This window comes from Salvelinus namaycush, chromosome 31 (genome assembly GCF_016432855.1).
Source record: "Salvelinus namaycush isolate Seneca chromosome 31, SaNama_1.0, whole genome shotgun sequence".
Lineage (NCBI taxonomy): Eukaryota > Metazoa > Chordata > Actinopteri > Salmoniformes > Salmonidae > Salvelinus > Salvelinus namaycush.
Genome location: NC_052337.1, coordinates 46,064,790 through 46,085,570, shown reverse-complemented (window position 1 = coordinate 46,085,570; position 20,781 = coordinate 46,064,790). Strand labels below are relative to the sequence as shown.

The 20,781-nt window shown below is 46.9% G+C and overlaps 1 protein-coding gene and 1 non-coding gene across 2 annotated transcripts; one reads left to right on the top strand and one right to left on the bottom strand.

The window, feature by feature from the left end:
• Positions 1-2,913: 2,913 nt before the first annotated feature.
• On the bottom strand, positions 2,914-2,985 carry trnad-guc. Its single transcript has one exon. It is a non-coding gene; the product is annotated as a tRNA-Asp (tRNA).
• A 12,187-nt stretch (positions 2,986-15,172) lies between these two features.
• On the top strand, positions 15,173-18,351 carry LOC120026473 (TOG array regulator of axonemal microtubules protein 1-like). The gene is made up of 5 exons (XM_038971341.1): positions 15,173-15,242; positions 15,394-15,629; positions 16,566-16,724; positions 17,785-17,916; positions 18,250-18,351. Exons 1-5 carry the CDS (start codon positions 15,174-15,176, stop codon positions 18,257-18,259), a joined length of 606 nt encoding a protein of 201 aa, XP_038827269.1. The 5' UTR covers position 15,173; the 3' UTR covers positions 18,260-18,351.
• The last annotated feature ends 2,430 nt before the right edge of the window (positions 18,352-20,781 follow it).

The window sequence follows — 20,781 nt, the reverse complement described above, 5'->3', positions numbered from 1 at the left end:
GCCTTTCCTTGATCTAAAACTGTAAACCATGAATTTCCTCCCAAACCATCAAGTATTTCCTGTATACGGGGTATGGGATGCCTGTCCAGAACAGTCTTCTTGTTCAATCCCCTGTAATCAACACAAAGTCTTAAACTCCCATTCTTTTTCCGTACGCTGACCAAAGGTGATGTGTATTATGAAGTTGACTTCCTGATTAAGTTTTTGTTCAGGAGCCCCTGAAGGTGGCTTTTCACCTCAGCATACAAGGGGCGTGGCACACCGTTGTATCTCTTTGCCACTGGTATGTTATCAGTCAATGTTATCTCCATTCTGAGATTTTCAATACACCCTATGTCCATGTCATCTTTGGCGAAAACAGCTGATTCCTCTCTGAGCATCCGTTTGACTAATTCTTGTTGTTCTTGGCTCAAGTGCTGAACCTCTACAGGTGGGTCCCACCACAATTTGACCGTTGTCAGGGCCAGGCTGCGGTGGGGATCTGTCCTGAACCTGTGCTACAGTAACCTTTTCTCCACTGGGCACAGGAACCAGGTGACACGCTACTACTCTCTGTAATGTCCCTATCGCTGTTTGTCTTGGTAAGGTAATGTCATGTTTGGTAGTATTCACTACTGCAATGGCAACTTTTTGAGATGGCCGTTTTGATGTTTTCACGACCTGACTTTGTAAGTCCAGGCCCCAGATCACTCTCACATCCGGTTCAAATAAATTACGTTTTCTCCATTCCTCACTTATGATGGATACCTGAGCCCCTGTGTCTTTACACCCTCCATATAACACCACACTTGACATTTTTTACCAATGAGCTGTGCTATATTACAATGTCCTGTGATAGTTGGGGTAGTTGGCCCCCACTCTCTCTGTGTCATGGGACAAGGGGAGTTGTGGTCAGTCTTGCGAGCAGTCTTACATGTTGGTTGGTGCTGTTTCCAATGATCCTGTTGGCACACTTTGGAACAATAGACAGCTTTATGACACAATGAACACAACTTCAACTCTGAGATTCTCTCTACCTTTGCACTGCAGCCACTGCAACACTGGATGGAACTAGATGTATCTGAGGTCACTCCCCGTTCCATGGTTGTGACCCCCAGGCATTTCCTGATGGATGTGCGTTGCCACTGATCCTACATCCTACTGCCCAATGGCTATCACTGCCACATTTGTAGCAATGATGGCAAGTCTGTTGACCAGTCTCATAACAACTTTTGCATTTTCTTTTCTCCCTGTTGGTTGGACTTGGTTTTCTGTTGGAGCGATTCCTAACTGAACTGTCACCCTGGCCCTGCACTGACTGTACTAATGAGGCAACCTGACAGGTCAGTTCTTTGATTGCTTCATTGCTCGCATCAATTTTACTCAGGAGAGGATTATATTTCTTTTGTTTTCGGACTGTGGTCTGTGAGGGCTCTGCCTGTGCACATTCCTCTCCGCTATCCCCGTTATCTTCACTCTGTACTGCGTTCACTCGTGTGGGTGTGAACTTACGGGAAATCCTGGCCTTTTGCATGCTTTCGCTTTCATTGCCCTGGGCAATTTGCATTTTCTCAAGCAACAGTTCATCACTGGTGTTAATATTCTGGAGATGCACTCTCATCTCTGCCCTGACATTATCATTTGTTAATCCTGTAACAATGGCCTGCAGGCCTTGACTCTTGACTAACTGTGCCATATTTCAGTCCTGATCGGGCACGAGCTGAGGCTGATAACACTTTCTGTGTCAGGTCAAAGACTCGGACTAGGAAGTCCAAGGCAGACTCTCCCGGCTCTTGTGTTGCTTTAGTCAACTTGTGATAGAGTTCAGTAGCATCCTTCTCTGCATAATGTGTCCTCAAGATTTGCCTTAGTGTGCAGAGTGTCACGTCTGTTTTTCCCTCCAGATAACTCCTCATCTTAAGCCCTGGGCTCACAGCTCTGATTACTGCTTCTATGATTTCTAATTCATGGTACCCTTTTCTCTGTCCATTTTCAATCTGATGTTCTAGGCTGCTGAAGCTGAGCTTATCTTTTTGATTCTGATCTCCGATCTGTCCATGAATTTTAAAGTCTTTATAACTGGACATACTCACTCCATTCTCTCTCTGTGGGGGGTGCCTTTCTGGAGCTGAGACCACTTCTCTGCTGGGCTGAGGAGACCCTTCCTCTTCTTTTCGTTCTGCCGCAGCTCCTGTCTCTCCGCTGGGTTCGCTGTCCACTTGCCTCGTTGGCGCCGACTGGCTGGGACTTTTCACAGTATCCTCAGAGTCCGATATGCCTTTGATTTCGTCTTTCAGTTGAAGCAAGACATTCCCTCATCCTCTGATTCCATTAAATCCTCCTTCTCACCGTAATCTTCCATCAATTTCCATCAAAAGCGCGATGGCTCTTTCCTTTTACTTCAGTCATATACACCTCCTATTCCACAACGTACACACAAGTGCCGTAAATTGTCCTCAGTTAAAGTCCATAAACTCTGTTCGATTTCATCCAACAACGTTTCCCTCTCTCGACTCATATTGTCCTACTCACGTGGCAACAACGACAATGCAGCCAATGGCAAGATAGCGACACTCCGTTAGGTGGTTAGCCTGCTAACGTTAGCTAGCTAGCTACTCTCCCAATGTCTCTCACTCGTTGTCCGTTCCAGGAATATGGGCTGGTGCTCACATGAAAATAAATCTCAGCGGTGCATCCAAATTTGTTACCCTTCCAATGAGCTTATCATATAAACTACAACGCGAAAAGTATGGTTTACTCCACTTTTAATCATGTCAGCACAGGTAACAGCCGTTTACAGTCTTTCTTTAGTTTTTCATTCTTACTCTTTCCACCCCAAAGGCTGGAAATCGTATCATAAAGCTTTAATTCCAAGCATATTTTCTGCTTTGTGGGCTCAGCGACATTGTACACCCTAAAAAAAAGCAGTCCTTCCTCCCCGTCGGGGAATTGAACCCCGGTCTCCTGCGTGACAGGCGGGGATACTCACCACTATACTAACGAGGAGCAGGAGGGTTGGCCTTTTGAAAAAAAGTGGAGCATTGGTACTAACCCTAAATGTGGAGTGTTGGGCATTAATCCTTCTATCAAAAACATCTGTAGAGACTGATGAACTAGTATGACCCGTCTTTGGAAAGCTCGAGACTCTCACGAACACGTACATGTAATCGATTCTGCTCTATACTGCTCACAAGCCACACAATAGTAGTTAGAAGGTGAGGCGTTTGTGGGAAATCCCAGGACATTGTCACAAATGCCAAACTCAAGACAGTTGTCACTGACTAGTTGGATATTCGTTTCCCATTTAACAACTAAAGCCTTGCACAAAGTAAATCACCTCTCACACTGGAAATCTACAATGGATTCACCAAAGTCTACTGAGAATGAGTAAATGTCCAAACTGTAAATGAAAGCAAAATCTGATTTTTCAAGAATCAGTTGAGAATTCTACCATGACCAGAGATTTCTGTTAGCCTGGCAATCTAACAGAGGTTTCTTCCTCAGGGGTTTGCATACTTGTCGAAATTACATGCTCAAAATTTCCTGCATTGGTCGGGAATCGAACCCGGCCTCCCGCGTGGCAGGCGAGAATTCTACCACTGAACAACCAATGGCTATATTTCTTTATTTCCCATGGTGTCACGACTCCTGCCGAAGTCGGTCCCTCTTCTTGTTCGGGTGGCGTTCGGGCGGTTGACGTCATCGGTCTTCTAGCCATCGCCGCTCCACCTTTCATTTTCCATTTGTTTTGTCTTGTTTTTCCACACACCTGGTTTACATCCCCTCATTACTCTACGTGTATATTATCCTCTGTTCCCCTCGTGTCTTTGTGTGGTATTGTTAGTTCGTTTCGTGTGTGACGCTACAGGCTGGTTTTGCGCCGGGTATTATGTTAACCGTATTTGTGCGCTCGCTTTTTCCTTGGGCCGGAGTGTTGTTACGCAGTTGCGTCCGGCTGTTTTCCTCTGCCTAATAAAGCGTGCCTGTTCACTCATCTCTGCTCTCCTGCACCTGACTTCCTTCGACCAGTTGCGCACACTCTGACAGAATACCACACCCTGCCTTATGGAGTCAGCAGGAGCAGGTACCCCTTGTTGTAGGGGTCGAGGAGCGTGTCCGAGAGCACACGGCGATGCTCCACCATCTCGGCGCCGTTATGGACCGCGTCGTTCCGACGATGGACCGCTGGGAGAGACAGGGAGTCCCTCCAGCGCCTCCACCAGCACAACAGGGTCGCCACTACTCGGCCCACCAGTCCCTGGTCCCAGTGGGATTCGTCTCGCCCTTCCCGGGGAGTTTGATGGGACGGCGGCACGCTGCCAGGGTTTCCTGCTGCAGCTGGACCTGTACCGGCCCCTTCGGGACGTGAGAGGGTGTCCGCCCTCGTCTCGTGCCTCCTCGGGGAAAGCCCTGGAGTGGGCTAACGCCATGTGGGTAGAAGGAGATGCGGCGCTGGACCACTTCAAAGAGTTCACCCGCCGCTTCCGGGAGGTCTTCGACCACCCACCCGAGGGTAGAGCGGCGGGTGAACATCTCTTCCACCTGAGGCAGGGGACAAGGAACGCACAGGAATTCGCCCTGGACTTTCGGACCCTGGCCGCCGGAGCGGGATGGAACGACAGGGCCCTTATCGACCACTATCGCTGCAGCCTGTGCGAGGATTTCCGTCGAGAATTGGCCTGCAGGGATACCACCCTCACCTTTGACCAGCTGGTGGACCTGTCCATTCGGCTGGATAACCTGCTGGCCACCCGCGGACATTCAGAGAGGGCTCTGTCGGTTCCCTCTTCCAGCACCACCTATGGAGCTGGGAGGTGCTGCGCTCAGGGGGGCCAGAGGAGGGGCCTTCACGTGCACCATCTGTGGCCGCAGAGGTCACACTGCCGGTAGGTGTCGGGTTGGTTCCTCTGTGGGTCGAGGCAGCAGGCAGGGCACTCTGGCGTCACCCCAGGTGAGCCTGCACCATTCTCATCCAGAGCCTTCTGTTGCACACCTGTTCTTGCATGTTAACATTCCTGAGTTTTCCTCACATTCCCAGCATAAGGCACTCGTCGATTCAGGAGCGGGAGGGATCTTTATTGACAGAGCATTCGCCCATAGTTTAGGGATCCCTATTGTTCCAGTGGTTAGCCCCTTCCCAGTTCACGCTCTGGACAGTTAACCATGAGGGTCCGGGTTGATTAGGGAGGCCACTACTCACCTGGGCATGGTGACGCAGGGGGTCACGAGGAGAGAATCAGTCTCTTCCTCATTGACTCTCCTGCGTTTCCCGTGGTGCTGGGCCTTCCCTGGTTAGCTTGTCATGACCCCACTATTTCATGGCAACAGAGGGCTCTCACGAGGTGGTCGCGAGAGTGCTCGGGGAGGTGTTTACGGGTTTCCGTTGGTGCTTCTACGCTGGAAAGTCCAGACCACGTCTCCACCGTGCACATTCCTCCCGAATATTCCGATTTAGCTCTCGCCTTCTCTAAGAAGCGGGCAACTCAATTACCACCTCATCGTCGGGGGGATTGTCCGATAAACCTCCAGGTAGACGCCGCACTTCCCAGGAGTCACGTGTATCCCCTGTCACAGACGGAGACGGCGGCTATGGGAACATAGCTCCGAAACCCTGCGTCAGGGGTACATTCGGTCCTCCACTTCACCCGCCTCCTCGAGTTTATTTTTTGTGAAGAAGAAGGAGGTCTGTGCCCGTGTATTGACTATCGAGCCCTAAACCAGATCACTGTGTAGTACAGTTACCCGCTACCTCTCATAGACACAGCGATTGAGTCAATGCACGGGGCGCGCTTCTTCACCAAACTAGATCTCAGGAGCGCTTACAACCTGGTGTGTATCCGGGAGGGAGACGAGTGGAAGACGGCGTTCAGTACTACCTCAGGGCATTATGAGTACCTCATCATGCCGTACGGGTTGATGAATGCTCCATGAGTATTCCAAGCCTTTGTAGACGAGATTTTCAGGGACCTGCACAGGCAGGGTGTAGGGGTGTATATTGATGACATTCTGATATACTCCGCTGCACGCGCCGAGCATGTGTCCCTGGTGCGCAGGGTGTTCGGGCGACTGTTGGAGCATGACCTGTACGTAAAGGCTGAGAAATGCCTGTTCTTCCAGCAGTCTGTCTCCTTCCTAGGGTACCGCATTTCCACCTCGGGTGGAGATGGAGAGTGACCGCATTTCAGCCGTGCGTAATTGGCCGACTCCCATCATGGTAAAGGAGGTGCAGTGGTTTCTAGGGTTTGCCAATTACTACCGAAGGTTATCCGGGGTTTTGGTCAGGTAGCGGCTCCCATTACCTCACTGCTGAAGGGGGGCCCGGTACGTTTGCAGTGGTCGGCTGAGGCGGACAGGGCTTTTGGTCACCTAAGGGCTCTGTTTACCTCGGCTCCCGTGCTGGCCCACCCGGATCCCTCTTTGGCGTTCACAGTGGAGGTGGACGCGTACGAGGCTGGGATAGGAGCTGTGCTCTCTCAGCGCTCGGGCATGCCACCAAAGCTCCGCCCCTGTGTCTTCTTCTCGAGGAATCTCAGCCCGGCGGAGCGAAACTATGATGTGGGGGACTGGGAGTTGTTGGCTGTTGTCAGGGTGTTGAAGGCTTGGAGACATTGGCTTGAGGGGGCTAAACACCCTTTTCTCATCTGGACTGACCACCGCAACCTGGAGTACATCCGGGCAGCGAGGAGACTGAATCCTCGTCAGGCAAGGTGGGCCATGTTTTTTACGCGTTTTGTTTTCACCCTTTCTTACAGACCAGGTTCCCAGAATGTGAAGGCAGACGCACTGTCCCGGCTGTATGACACAGAGGAGCGGCCCATGGATACTACCTCCATACTCCCAGCCTCCTGCCTGGTGGCGCCGGTAGTATGGGAGCTGGACGCGGACATTGAGCAGGCGTTACGTGCAGAGCCCGCTCCCCTCCAGTGTCCCGCTGGGTGTCTGTACGTTCCGTCTGCTGTCCGTGACCGGCTGATCTATTGGGCCCACACGTCATCCAGGCATCGGTCGGACGGTGCGCTCTCTGAGTGGGAAGTACTGGTGGCCCACCTTGGCTAAGGACGTGAGGGTTTATGTTTCCTCCTGCTCGGTGTGCGCCCAGTGTAAGGCACCTAGGCACCTGCCCAGAGGTAAGCTACACCCCTTACCCGTTCCACAGCGGCCATGGTCACACCTGTCGGTCGATTTTCTTACCATTCTCCCCCCTCACAGGGGAACAGTACGATCCTGGTCGTTGTGGATCGTTTTTCTATGTCCTGCCGTCTCCTTCCTCTGCCCGGTCTCCCTACGGCCCTACAGACTGCGGAGGCCTTGTTTACACACGTCTACCGGCACTACGGGGTGCCTGAGGATATAGTGTCTGATCGGGGTCCGCAGTTCACGTCGAGGGTCTGGAGGGCGTTCATGGAACGTCTGGGGGTCTCGATCAGCCTTACCTCGGGTTTTCACCCCGAGAGTAATGGGCAGGTGGAGAGAGTGAACCAGGATGTGGGTAGGTTTCTGCGGTCTTATTGCCAGGACCGGCCGGGGGAGTGGGCGGCGTTCGTGCCCTGGGCCGAGATGGCTCAGAACTCGCTTCGCCACTCCTCCACTAAACTCTCTCCCTTCTAGTGAATATTGGGGTACCAGCCGGTTCTGGCGCCTTGGCATCAAAGTCAGATCGAGGCTCCTGCGGTGGACGACTGGTTCAGGCGCGCGGAGGAGACATGGGACGCCGCCCATGTTCACCTTCACCGGGCTGTGCTGCGCCAGAACTCCAGCGCGGACCGTCACCGCAGTGAGGCCCCGGTGTTCGCACAGGGGGACCGGGTCTGGCTCTCGACCCGAAACCTGCCCCTCCGCCTGCCCTGCCGGAACCTGGGGCCGCGGTTTGTGGGGCCATTTAAAGTCCTCAGGAGACTGAACGAGGTGAGTTACAGGTAACAGCTTCCCCCCGATTACCGTATTAACCTCTCTGGTACAAGAGGGACGGTAGCGTCACACCTCGACAACAGCCAGTGAAATTGCAGGGCGCCAAATTCAAAACAACAGAAATCCCATATGCGAAAGCACACCATGTGATTATGTTAGGTCAGCACCTAGTCACAGAACCATACAGCCATTTTTCCAGCCAAAGAGAGGAGTCACAAAAAGCAGAAATAGAGATAAAATTAATCACTAACCTTTGATGATCTTCATCAGATGGCACTCATAGGACATCATGTTACACAATACATGTATGTTTTGTTCGATAAAGTTCATATTTATATCCCAAAATCTCAGTCTACATTGGCGCGTTATGGTCAGAAATGCATTGTCTCAAACAAACATCCGGTGAAAGTTCAGAGAGCCACATCAAATTACAGAAATACTCATCATAAACATTGATAAACGATACAAGTGTTAGTCATGGAAATAAAGATAAACTTCTCCTTAATGCAACCGCTGTGTCAGATTTAAAAAATGCTTTATGGCGAAAGCACACTTTGCGATTATGTTAGGTCTGCACCTAGCCACAGAAACACATACAGCCATTTACCAGCCAAGGAGAGTGTCACAAGTCAGAAATAGCATTAAAATTAATCACTTACCTTTGATCTTCATCTGGTGGCACTCCCAGGTCTCCATGTTAGACAATAAATGTTAGTTTTGTTCGATAATGTCCCTCTTTATGACCAAATTCCTCCTTTTTGTTCACGCGTTTTGTCCAGTAATCCAGTCATAAATAATTAATAATATTTCAACCGGACAAAAGCTTTGTCAATAGGAAAGGAGAAACAAGAAAGGCGCATTCCCGATCAGGGCGCATGGCTGATGAATGGACATTTCCACTGGCCACTGATTTGAAAGTGCTGTATCTCCCTCATTTTCCAGAGTAAAAGCCTGAAACAATGCCTAAAAACTGGCCACGTGTAGAGGAAGACACGGAGCTCATGAACTGGGTCCTAAGTCTTTGTATGGTGGATTTTCCTCGGGTTTTCGCCTGCCATATCAGTTCTGTTATACTCACAGACATTATTTTAACAGTTTTGGAAACTTTAGAGTGTTTTCTATGCACATTTATGGCCTGCTGGAGGTCATTTTGCAGGGCTCTGGCAGTGCTCCTCCTTGCACAAAGGCAGAGGTAGCGGTCCTGCTGCTGGGTCGTTGCCCTCCTACGGCCTCCTCCACGTCTCCTGATGTACTGGCCTGTCTCCTGGTAGCGCCTCCATGCTCTGAACACTACGCTGACAGACACAGCAAACCTTCTTGCCACAGCTCGCATTGATGTGCCATCCTGGATGAGCTGCACTACCTGAGCCACTTGTGTGGGTTGTAGACTCCGTCTCATGCTACCACTAGAGTGAAAGCATCACCAGCATTCAAAAGTGACCAAAACATCAGCCAGGAAGCATAGGAACTGAGAAGTGGTCTGTGGTCACCACCTGCAGAACCACTCCTTTATTGGGGGTGTCTTGCTAATTGCCTATAATTTCCACCTTTTGTCTATTCCATTTGCACAACAGCATGTGAAATTTATTGTCAATCAGTGTAGCTTCCTAAGTGGACAGTTTGATTTCACAGAAGTGTGATTGACTTGGAGTTACATTGTGTTGTTTAAGTGTTCCCTTTATTTTTTTGAGCAGTGTATTATAACGACGTTTTGGACTTCGGTGAGTTTTTTTCCCCCACTGTTCGGGAACAGGAAACATTTTCTGGAAGCAAGCGAAGTTCGGAGCCGAAATCTACGCCTCTTCGTTGGTGATTGGTCAACAATAGGGATTCTTCAAGGAGAGATGAGTCAGTTAGATGCACGACTAAGATCTCTTTGGCAAAACGTGAACATTAATGACAGAGTTACAGTTCAAAGGAAATCAGTCAATTGAAATACATGAATTAGGCCCGAATCTATGGATTTCACATGACTGGGAATACAGATATGCATCTGTTGGTCACAGATACAGTATATCACAAAAGTGAGTACACCCCTCACATTTTTGTAAATATTTGAGTATATCTTTTCATGTGACAACACTGAAGAAATGACACTTTGCTACATTGTAAAGTAGTGAGTGTACAGCTTGTTTAACGGTGTAAATTTGCTGTCCCCTCAAAATAACTCAACACACAGCCATTAATGTCTAAACCGCTGGCAACAAAAGTGAGTACACCCCTAAGTGAAAATGTCCAAATTGGGCCCAAAGTGTCAATATTTTGTGTGGCCACCATCATTTTCCAGCACTGCCTTAACCCTCTTGAGAATGGAGTTCACCAGAGCTTCACAGGTTGCCACTGGAGTCCTCTTCCACTCCTCCATGACGACATCACGGAGCTGGTGGATGTTAGACACCTTGCACTCCTCCACCTCCTCCTCCACTCCATCACCTTTACCCTCAGCTTCTTTAGCAAGGCAGTGGTCGTCTTGGAGGTGTGTTTGGAGTCGTTATCATGTTGGAATACTGCCCTGCGGCCCAGTCTCCGAGGGAGGGGATCATGCTCTACTTCAGTATGTCACAGTGCATTTGGCATTCATGGTTCCCTCAATGAACTGTAGCTCCCCAGTGCAGCCCTCATGCAGCCCCAGACCATGACACTCCCACCACCATGCTTGACTGTAGGCAAGACACACTTGTCTTTGTACTCCTCACCTGGTTGCCGCCACACACGCTTGACACCATCTGAACCAAATAAGTTTATCTTGGTCTCATCAGACCACAGGACATGGTTCCAGTAATCCATGTCCTTAGTCTGCTTGTCTTCAGCAAACTGTTTGCGGGCTTTCTTGTGCATCATCTTTAGAAGAGGCTTCCTTCTGGGACGATAGCCATGCAGACCAATTTGATGCAGTGTACAGCGTATGGTCTGAGCACTGACAGGCTGACCCCCCACCCCTTCAACCTCTGCAGCAATGCTGGCAGCACTCATACGTCTATTTCCCAAAGACAACCTCTGGATATGACGCTGAGCACGTGCACTGAACTTCTTTGGTCGACAATGGCGAGGCCTGTTCTGAGTGGAACCTGTCCAGTTAAACCGCTGTATGGTCTTGGCCACCGTGCTGCAGCTCAGTTTCAGGGTCTTGGCAATCTTCTTATAGCCCAGGCCATCTTTATGTAGAGCAACAATTCTTTTTTTCAGATCCTCAGAGAGTTCTTTGCCGTGAGGTGCCATGTTGAACTTCCAGTGACCAGTCAGTATGAGGGAGTGTGAGAGCGATGACACCAAATTTAACACACCTGCTCCCCATTCAGACCTGAGACCTTGTAACACTAACGAGTCACATGACACCGGGGAGGGAAAATGGCTAATTGGGCCCAATTTGGACATTTTCACTTAGGGGTGTACTCACTTTTGTTGCCAGCGGTTTAGACATTAATGACTGTGTGTCGAGTTATTTTGAGGGGACAGCAAATTTACACTGTTATACAAGCTGTACACTCACTACTTTACATTGTAGCAAAGTGTCATTTATTCAGTGTTGTCACATGAAAAGATATACTCAAATATTTACGAAAATGTGAGGGGTGTACTCACTTTTGTGATATACTGTACCTTAAAAATAAAGGTAGGGGCGTGGATGAGAAAACCAGTCAGTATCTGGTGTGACCACCATTTGCCTCATGCAGCGCAACACATCTTCACATTGAGGTGATCAGTCTGTTGATTGTGGTCTGTGGAATGTTGTCCCACTCCTCTTCAATGGCTGTGTGAAGTTGCTGGATATTGGCGGGAAGTTTGATAGCAGTTTGATTTCACAGAAGTGTGATTGACTTGGAGTTACATTGTGTTGTTTAAGTGTTCCCTTTATTTTTTTTGAGCAGTGTATATAAATTCAGCAAAAAAAGAAACGTCCTCATTGTCAACTGCGTTTATTTTCAGCAAACTTAACATGTGTAAATATTTGTATGAACATAGCAAGATATAACAACTGAGACATAAATTGAACCAGTTCCACATAAATGGAATAATGTGTCCCTGAACAAAGGGTGGGTGAAAATCAAAAGTAACAGTCACTATCTGGTGTGGCCACCAACTGCATTAAGTACTGCAGTGCATCTCCTCATGGACTGCACCAGATTTGCCAGTTCTTGCTGTGAGATGTTACCCCACTCTTCCACCAAGGCACCTGCAAGTTTCCGGACATTTCTGGGGGGAATGGTCCTAGCTCTCACCCTCTGATCCAACAGGTCCCAGATGTGCTCAATGGGATTGAGATCCGGGCTCTTTGCTGACCATGGCAGAACACTGATATTCCTGTCTTGCAGGAAATCATGCACAGAACGAGCATTATGGCTGGCGGCATTGTCATGCTGGAGGGTCCTGTCAGGATGAGCCTGCAGGAAGTGTACCATATGAGGGAGGAAGATGTCTTCCCTGTAATACACAGCGTTGAGACTGCCTGCAATGACAACAAGCTCAGTAGGCGACGCTGTTGCCGGTGATGTCTGATGAGGACCTGCCTTACAACAGGCCTACAAGCCCTCAGTCCAGCCTCTCTCAGCCTATTGCGGACAATCTGAGCACTGATGGAGGGATTGTGCGTGGGAAACAGTGTTTAAACCCTTTACAATGAAGATCTGTGAAGTTACTTGAATTCTCTTTGAAAGACAGGGTCCCTAAAAAGAGACGTTTTTTTTGTTTGCTGAGTTTATATATATATATATATATATAGTATTTACAAATTCACCACATATTTATGATTTTATATGGGAATCAAAAAGCTTTCATGAATGTTCACCATGTGCTGATGTGCTCAGCACTGTCAACAGACCCCATTATGACATCACAATGTAACGGAAGCCTTGCCATGATATCATTGCTGGTTCCATCTGACAAGCAAGATTTCATTTCCACTCATTTCATGATAGATCTCTCACAGAGATAGGTTAAGTTCTTATTTTGAGAGTGTTCATATTTATCATCAATGGCTTATCGAGGAAGAAAATCAAGTGAGTTTGACAAACTCCAGAAGGAGAACTCTCAGATGAAGAGCGTCATCGAAAACTTGAGGAAACAAAACATGGCTTTAAACCAACAGGATGACCAGGACAAGTTTTCAAGTTTTGTAAGGCTTTTCAAACGTTTTTCAAACGTTTTTCAAAAATATCACTGTTTATTTTGTGGTTTCATAGACATACAGTAGGCCTACATCCATAAAATCTTTAGCATAAAAGCTTTTTATGACACACTGTAGAAACTATTTTGCCTACTTCACTTCTGCTATTAATTTCATACTGTCCCATTGTGATCCAGGGCTATCAGGAGAGCTACCCAATCCCAGAGGGCCATCGTGGCTTCATCAGTGATGCCAGACTTCTGCAGATGCAGAGAGCTGAGAGAGAGGCCATGGAAGTAAAGCAAAGAAAGATAAGTGCTATCCATGAGAATTATGTCCGGACTGCTCTCATCGGGGTTGGCAGCACCTTCGCGCACCACTTCGTCCCCTCTATTCAGTGCATTCCACGGCCGAAAGCTCCACCGAGGCCTTTGCCACGAAGGCTTGAACACATAGCTCTGGCCCCACTGAAGAACGTGGTGGGGGTGGACGGAGCCCAAGTTCGATCCGGATCTCACTCTCTGGAGTCCATCCAGGTAAATAAGTCATTCAGCAGCAGTAGCGTGTGGCCTGTTCCCGTCCCTCCCACTGGAGCTCCCTCCAGGAGGGGCAAGAAGAAGAAGGGCAGGCGGGGAGTCAAAGCCCTGAAAGTCCAGTCGGACCAGGGCTGTGCTGACAACAACAGACCCATTGACCTGATTGAGGAGGAGAGGGACATCGAGACTCACCTGAAGGAGGAGGCCTGGAAGGTAGGATGGACTTCAAATTTATAGTAAATGTGAAAATGTGCAGTTCAAAATTATACTTGGACTGATAAATTGCCAAAACAGATAGTGGTTCCATGTCTTAAAATCAAATCAAACTTTATTTGTCACATGGGCACAACAAGTGTAGACCTTACCGTGAAACCAACAGTGCAGTTCAAGTAGAGTTAAGAAATGATTGACCAAATAAACTAAAGTAAATAATAAATAAATAATTAAAGTAACACAATGACATAACAATAACGAGGCTATATACGGGGGGTATCGGTACCGAGTCAGTGTACGGGGGTACAGGTTAGAAAGGATACTCTCTTTGACAGCATGATAGAATATAACCTAGAATACAGGATCTCTCTGTGTATTAGTTTATGTATATACAAGTTCTATATGTATTTCTATGATGGGAGCATTCTTTTCTGGTCTACGCCAAAGGTGGTACATGAGGTGAAGGCCATGGGCAGGAGAAGTTTGGGCTCGGCCATGTCCATGGGGGAAATAGCCACCAGCTCTCTGGGAAGCCTGAGCTCAATGAATATGAACACCCCTGCGGAGCTCCTTGACTACTTGGATGTCGGGACCCCGGTCAAGTCGCGTGACAGCCCAACCAGGCCTGCTCCCCCTCCTACCAAGCCCAGGAGCAAACTGCCTCGGCCCATAAGGTTCCTTAGCCTGCCAAAGGCTGCCACCGGCTCAGGTTAGTCCCTCTCATGTACTCACACTAATGTAAATTAGACAGGGAGATGAAGCTAGGTAGAGTGATAGAAAGACAGTAGGAAGGGAAGGGACACAAATGGCTTTAGCCCAGGGCTAAGACATTTTTCCACACTGGCTTTGCCTGTTTCACAGTGAGAACCTTTACTCAAGGTTAATTGGACCCTGCTTCTTAGCAGGGTGAGCACCAAAAAAATGTGTGCTAAATTTAAAATGATATGATATCATAATGAACTAAGATGTTCTAGTGTTAAAAGCTACAAACAGATATGGAAATTAGTAAATACCTAAATAAATACATACAGTTCATAGAGAGATAGATGGCTGCTGTCAACCCATAGACAAGAAGGCAGCCAGTGAGCCAAAGGGCCAAATGAAGAAGAGTCAGGACCAGGCCAGATTGCAGCCCCTGTCCAACACAGAGCAGGCCCTGACTAAGACCTTCAAGCTGCTCCACTCTGCCTCTGATGACTGGTGAGCATTCACTGTAGACAAGACCAATGGAGCTAGGCTAAAGGAAGCACAGTGTAGTGTCCTTGGAAATGTAGATTTGAGCTACAGAGCGTAGAAACTTCTGAAATTAAGAGACCAGAGTCCTAATTGATGAACATCATTATAATGTTTTTGGAAAATGTTGTCGAAATTGCTTACGTTTCTTTCACTGAATTGCAGGGAGAAGAAGATCGAGGGCTTGACCTCTCCGTGTGATGGCTCAGAACCACATGGACATACTGATGCCTAAACTCCATGATATCTGCCTTGCCATTATAAATGAGGTAGCTGTATTCATTCACTGACCTATTCATTCATCTGCACAAATCTGCTACATTTGGAGAACAAGTCAAATGATTGTGTCATGTTTCTGATGTTCGTGGGTTGTACTGCTCAACATTAATAGCTGGTCCTGTGCGTGTTATTATGATTCAGGTGAAGAACCTGCGCTCTGCAGTGTCCTGTGCTGCCATGGCCACACTGGGTGACATGTACGTTCACCTCCAGAGGGCCATGGACAGTGAGGTGGAGGGGACGGCACGCGTGCTGCTGCACAAAGCCAGCGAGGCCAACACCTTCATCCGGCAGGGCGCCAACTTTGCCCTGGGTCACATGGTGCAGAGCTGCACCCCTACCCGTGTCATGAATGCCCTGCTGGTCGGTGGGCTGAGGTAAAGAGGGAGAGGGGTCAATTAACACTCACTAAGGGGTAGATCCGGACTTACACAAATTATCCCATTATCCAAGCCTCGAAATCGAGAAGATTGAAATACTGCTAGTTTTTAATTAACTGCCTTTTTCATCAGTATGCTAGGTTATTCCACAACACTTCCGGCAGCAACTCACCCCAACGTTAGACGTCACATTTTAATGGAATCACATTTTTTTGTTATGTCTTATACTTCCTTGTGTTGTGTACTTCTTATTTTACCATTGCGTTATTTAGATTATTTTTAGCCATTGGTGGAGAGGTACTGTCTACTGATGTGTGCTAGCCTTTGGGGAGTAACAAGTAATTTATAAACATTTATAAAGTATATATAGTGAACACTTTAGATTAGGGGCTATTAGTGAGGCACTGAGATATTAGTAAGTGCATGTACTCACATTCATAAATGCACTCATTAATAAATACACCATTCGTGACATTTATAAATACATTTAAGAATATGTATATAAATGGTGAGTCAAACCATTAATCAACCATTAACAAATGCCTTGACAACACCTCCTTTATAACTGGTTTATAGTACATTAGTAGTACATTATTAATCATTTACAAATTGTGAACATACTATGATCAAACACCTTATTAATTATCTGATAAATCATGAACAAATCATTTAAAATAGCGTTTATAAATGTGTAAATAACTATTTATAGATTTCTTATTGACATTTACAAATGTAGGAATAATGATTAATAAATGTTAAGTAAACTCTTTACAAACAGTTTATAAATGGTATATTAAGGGACCTTAATATAAAGTCTTACCGAACATTTTGATCCATCGATGAGACTTCATCAATACAATCCATTATCATTTGTCTCGTAACTCATGTATCTCTATGACATGTAACTGATGTGCTCTGTTTTTCCTTCCTCAGCCACCGTAACGCTGCGGTGAGGAGCTGCACTGCTCAGCACCTGGAGAGACTGGCTGAGGTCATGGGGATGGCTCGTCTCCTGTCGGGGAAGAAAGACCTTACTGACCGCTTCTTGATTGCCGTCAGTAAACTGGCTGTGGACCCTGCACAGGAAGCCAGGTGGGAAGTTCCTCCTGTAAAGTAGCTTGCTTCAACATAACAGTTAAGGCTGGGATTCAATCCATGGCTCGCTATAGCACTAGATCGCCGACAATGCAGCTTTTAAAGGTAATTTACTCTTGATTCAACATCTGCAGCGTTTACCACGAATACAAATTGAAATTGCCTTTAAAAGCCACATTGTCGGCTGTCTACAGCATCTATGCTAAAGGGTGTCATGGATTGAATGGCGGATTTTAGGTATTCCAAAACAACCACAGGTTCTCTTGGAGGGGAATAGTAATTGAAAACAAAAAGGAAAAATTATAAACACAAATAAGTGCTACGTGGCATAGGAAAATCCAAGTCCAGGCACTCATGTGGGTTTGAAGTTAAAAAGCCAAAAGCTTAGCCGGGATGTTTGGCCTGCAGGGAAGTGCTTCTCCCATCGCCAACTAGCAACCTCCTGTGGTGTGCGGGGTGCAATGCCCGCTGACACGGTCGCCAGGTGTATGGGGTTTCCTCCAACACATTGGTGCAGCTGGCTTCCAGGTTAAGCGGGCATTGTGTTAAGAAGCAGTCCGGCTTGGCTGGGTTGTGTTTCGGAGGATGCACGGCTCTCGACCTTCGCCTCTCCAGAGTCCTTACGGGAGTTGCAGCGATGGGACAAGATTGTAACTACCAATTGGATACCACGAAATTGGGGTTAAAATGTAAATGAGTCCAAATAGTCAGTACCTGATTCAGTTTCCTTCCTTCTGTTTGGTTTGGTGCCTAATGAAGACAACCCTAGTTGATCACAATGGTCGGCCTAAGCCAAGCGCTGTGCAGATTCGCTAAGATTTTCATAATAACGAACGGTTAATACCCAGTTGTTAGATAGTTGAGATGATTTGTAGATCAGGTAATGCGGTGCATTACTCAAACCGACCCTCTTGCAAATTCTACCTAATGTATGTCTTATTTTGATGGGATATTTTTTCTCAGGTTGCCATCAATTGAGTACTGTTCTTAATCACAGACAGCAGAAATTATTTGATATGTTGCACGTTTAAGATGGTATTAATATCTTTGTCCACAGGCATCATGGTCGCAATATCTTGAGAAACGTGGCCACCAATGGCGACTTTGCTAAAATGTGGGACAAATTCGCTCCGAGGAAAGAGCGAGAATCCTTGAGGGAGGTCATCTCAAAGGTTAACCTCAAAGAAAGGTACATTCTCTCTGGATGATTTGAAGAAGTGTGACAAATGAGCTGATATGATTACAGAAATCCAATACCACTGGGCACAGACATCAGTTCAATGTCTAGTTTTGATTTAAATTTGGGAAATCAACCAAAATGTGAAATCAACCAAAAATGTTGGTTAAAGGTTGGGTGAAAAAAATCCAATTGTGTTTCCCACGTTGATTTACCGTCATCACATAGATTTTATTGTTGTTGAAATGAGGTGGAAACAACGTTTATTCAACCAGTTTTGGCCCAATGCGATGAATTTAATATACTGTAAGATTATATCTTTCTGTCTTTTCTCTTTTTCAACAGGAATATCTGAATAATCCCCAATTTGACTATATATTTGTATCTAAATATTTGCACATTTCCCAACCTGACTATTTTCCCCTCCAGTCCCCAAACTCCAATATTTTCGCTCATTCTAAGAAATTTGACACTATCATCCAAACCCCCATGTAAATACATCTTTAAACTGCATTGAATCCTTGTCCAAGTCCTGAATCCACTATAAGGCAATATGAACCACATTCAAAGCACTAAATTACCTTTCCTCAAAGCTCCTATCTGATCTACGAGCTCAATAGTGGTCTACTGAAACCATACTCACCATCTCAGGGGGTGCTCAGATCATCAACCACTGACCTCCACACCATCCTCAAAACCAGCAGTCCTCTTTTGGAGGCAGATTGGTCAGTGCTCCTGTATGGCACCAACATTGTGGATTTTCATCCAATACTTCTGGACTATGACAATGACTTTGGACAATAAAATTTGGTAAAATGGAAGCTGGCTCCAGTCTCAGTTTTATCTTACAAGACAGTGTGAGGATGTGTAACAACAATACCTGTGGTTTAACTTGATGATCAGGGCCAGATTACCGAATGGTCACGCAGGGCACCTGCCCTGTGGGCCCCGACCTCCAGGGAATATCATCATAACATCCAAAACTAAAAGTATAGTGGATGTATATTACAGTACGTGGACATTTTACAATTCGTGAGCTCGTTTCATAATTTGTAGCCATGTTTAATATAAATTTGTGCTCATTTTGTAGAAATTCGTGAGCATTTAAAAAAATGTAGTGGGGATGTTTTATATACATTTTCTTACTGGTGCTCTTCCATGCCGTCCCTAGGAGGGGTGCGTCACTTGAGTGGGTTGAGTCACTGACGTGGTCTTCCTGTATGGGTTGGCACCCCCCCTTGGGTTGTGCCGTGGCGGAGATCTTTGTGGGCTATACTCGGCCTTGTCTCAGGATGGTAAGTTGGTGGTTGAAGGTATCCCTCTAGTGGTGTGGGGGCTGTGCTTTGGCAAAGTGGGTAGGGTTATATCCTGCCTGTTTGGCCCTGTCCGGGCGTATCGTCGGATGGGGCCACAGTGTCTCAGCCTCCAGTATTTATGTTGCAGTAGTTTATGTGTCGGTGTCACGCCCTGACCTTAGAGAGCCTATTTATGTCTCTATTTGGTTTGGTCAGGGTGTGATTTGGGTGGGCATTCTAGTTTCTTTATTTCTATGTTTTCTATTTCTTTGTGTTTGGCCGGGTGTGGTTCTCAATCAGAGGCAGCTGTCTATCGTTGTCTCTGATTGGGAATCATACTTAGGCAGCCTTTTTTCCTTTCGCATTTGTAGGTAGTTATCTTTGTTAGTGGCACTATTGCCCTGTTAAGCTTCACGGTTGTTTCTTCGTTTCTTGTTTTGTTGGCGACATTTACAATAATAATAGAAAATGTACACTCACCACGCTGCACCTTGGTCTCCTTCCGACGACGGCCATGACAGTCGGGGGGCTAGGGTCAGTCTGTTATATCTGGAGTATTTCTCCTGTCTCAACTTGCAGACTTGTTTACGTGTTGCTGTGCGTTTTGTTGCCAACCTTACTTTGCTACCAGATAACTTAACGGTTTTTACTTTTTAATTACCGTTTATATTTTTAGTTTTTCCCTCAACTTTTTTTTCATTCAACTTTTTCACTCCGGACGCTTTATCTGGATATGGTTCGTCAGGACCTCCAACAGCCGAAGCTAAGTAGTAACATTAACGTGATGCCTTCTAATTGCAGTCGCTGTACTCATAATATACAGGAGAATGATCGCCTTACGGCGAGGATAGCTGTGCTGCAAGCCCAGCTTCAGGCGCAATCGTTAGGCAAGGGTAATTTCAGTGTAGGAAAGCATAAAACAGTGTCTGTGCCACCAGTAAGTACAGATAGTAGTATAAATCCCCTCGCACAGTCCCCGCAGCCGGACAACTTTCTCATGGCTTCTGGAGGGAAATGCTGTAGGAATGCTCAACCGGTGTCGCTCATTCAGCGGACAGAAACTTTCAACCGGTTTTCCCCATTAAGCAGCGAGTCGGAGTCTGAGGCCCAGCCTTCTCTTGTCTCTACTCCTCCTGTTACGGGGTCTGAGACGCCGAAGCTTCCCACCATTAGCTCTGACAAATTGAAAACCCTAGTCATTGGCGACTCCATTACCCGCAGTATTAGACTTGAAACGAATCATCCAGCGATCATACAATGTTTACCAGGGCGCAGGGCTACCGACGTTAAGGCTAATCTGAAGATGGTGCTGGCTAAAGCTAAAACTTGCGAGTGTAGTGAGTATAGAGATATTGTTATCCACGTCACCAAGCGTAACATAGCTTCAGTGTGTAATTCAGCTAGAAAGATGTCGGCATCGATTAATTCTCTCTGGCCCCCTCCCAGTTAGGGGGAGTGATGAGCTCTACAGCAGAGTCTCACAACTCAATCGCTGGTTGAAAACTGTTTTCTGCCCCTCCCAAAAGATAGAATTTGTAGATAATTGGCCCTCTTTCTGGGACTCGCCCACAAACAGGACCAA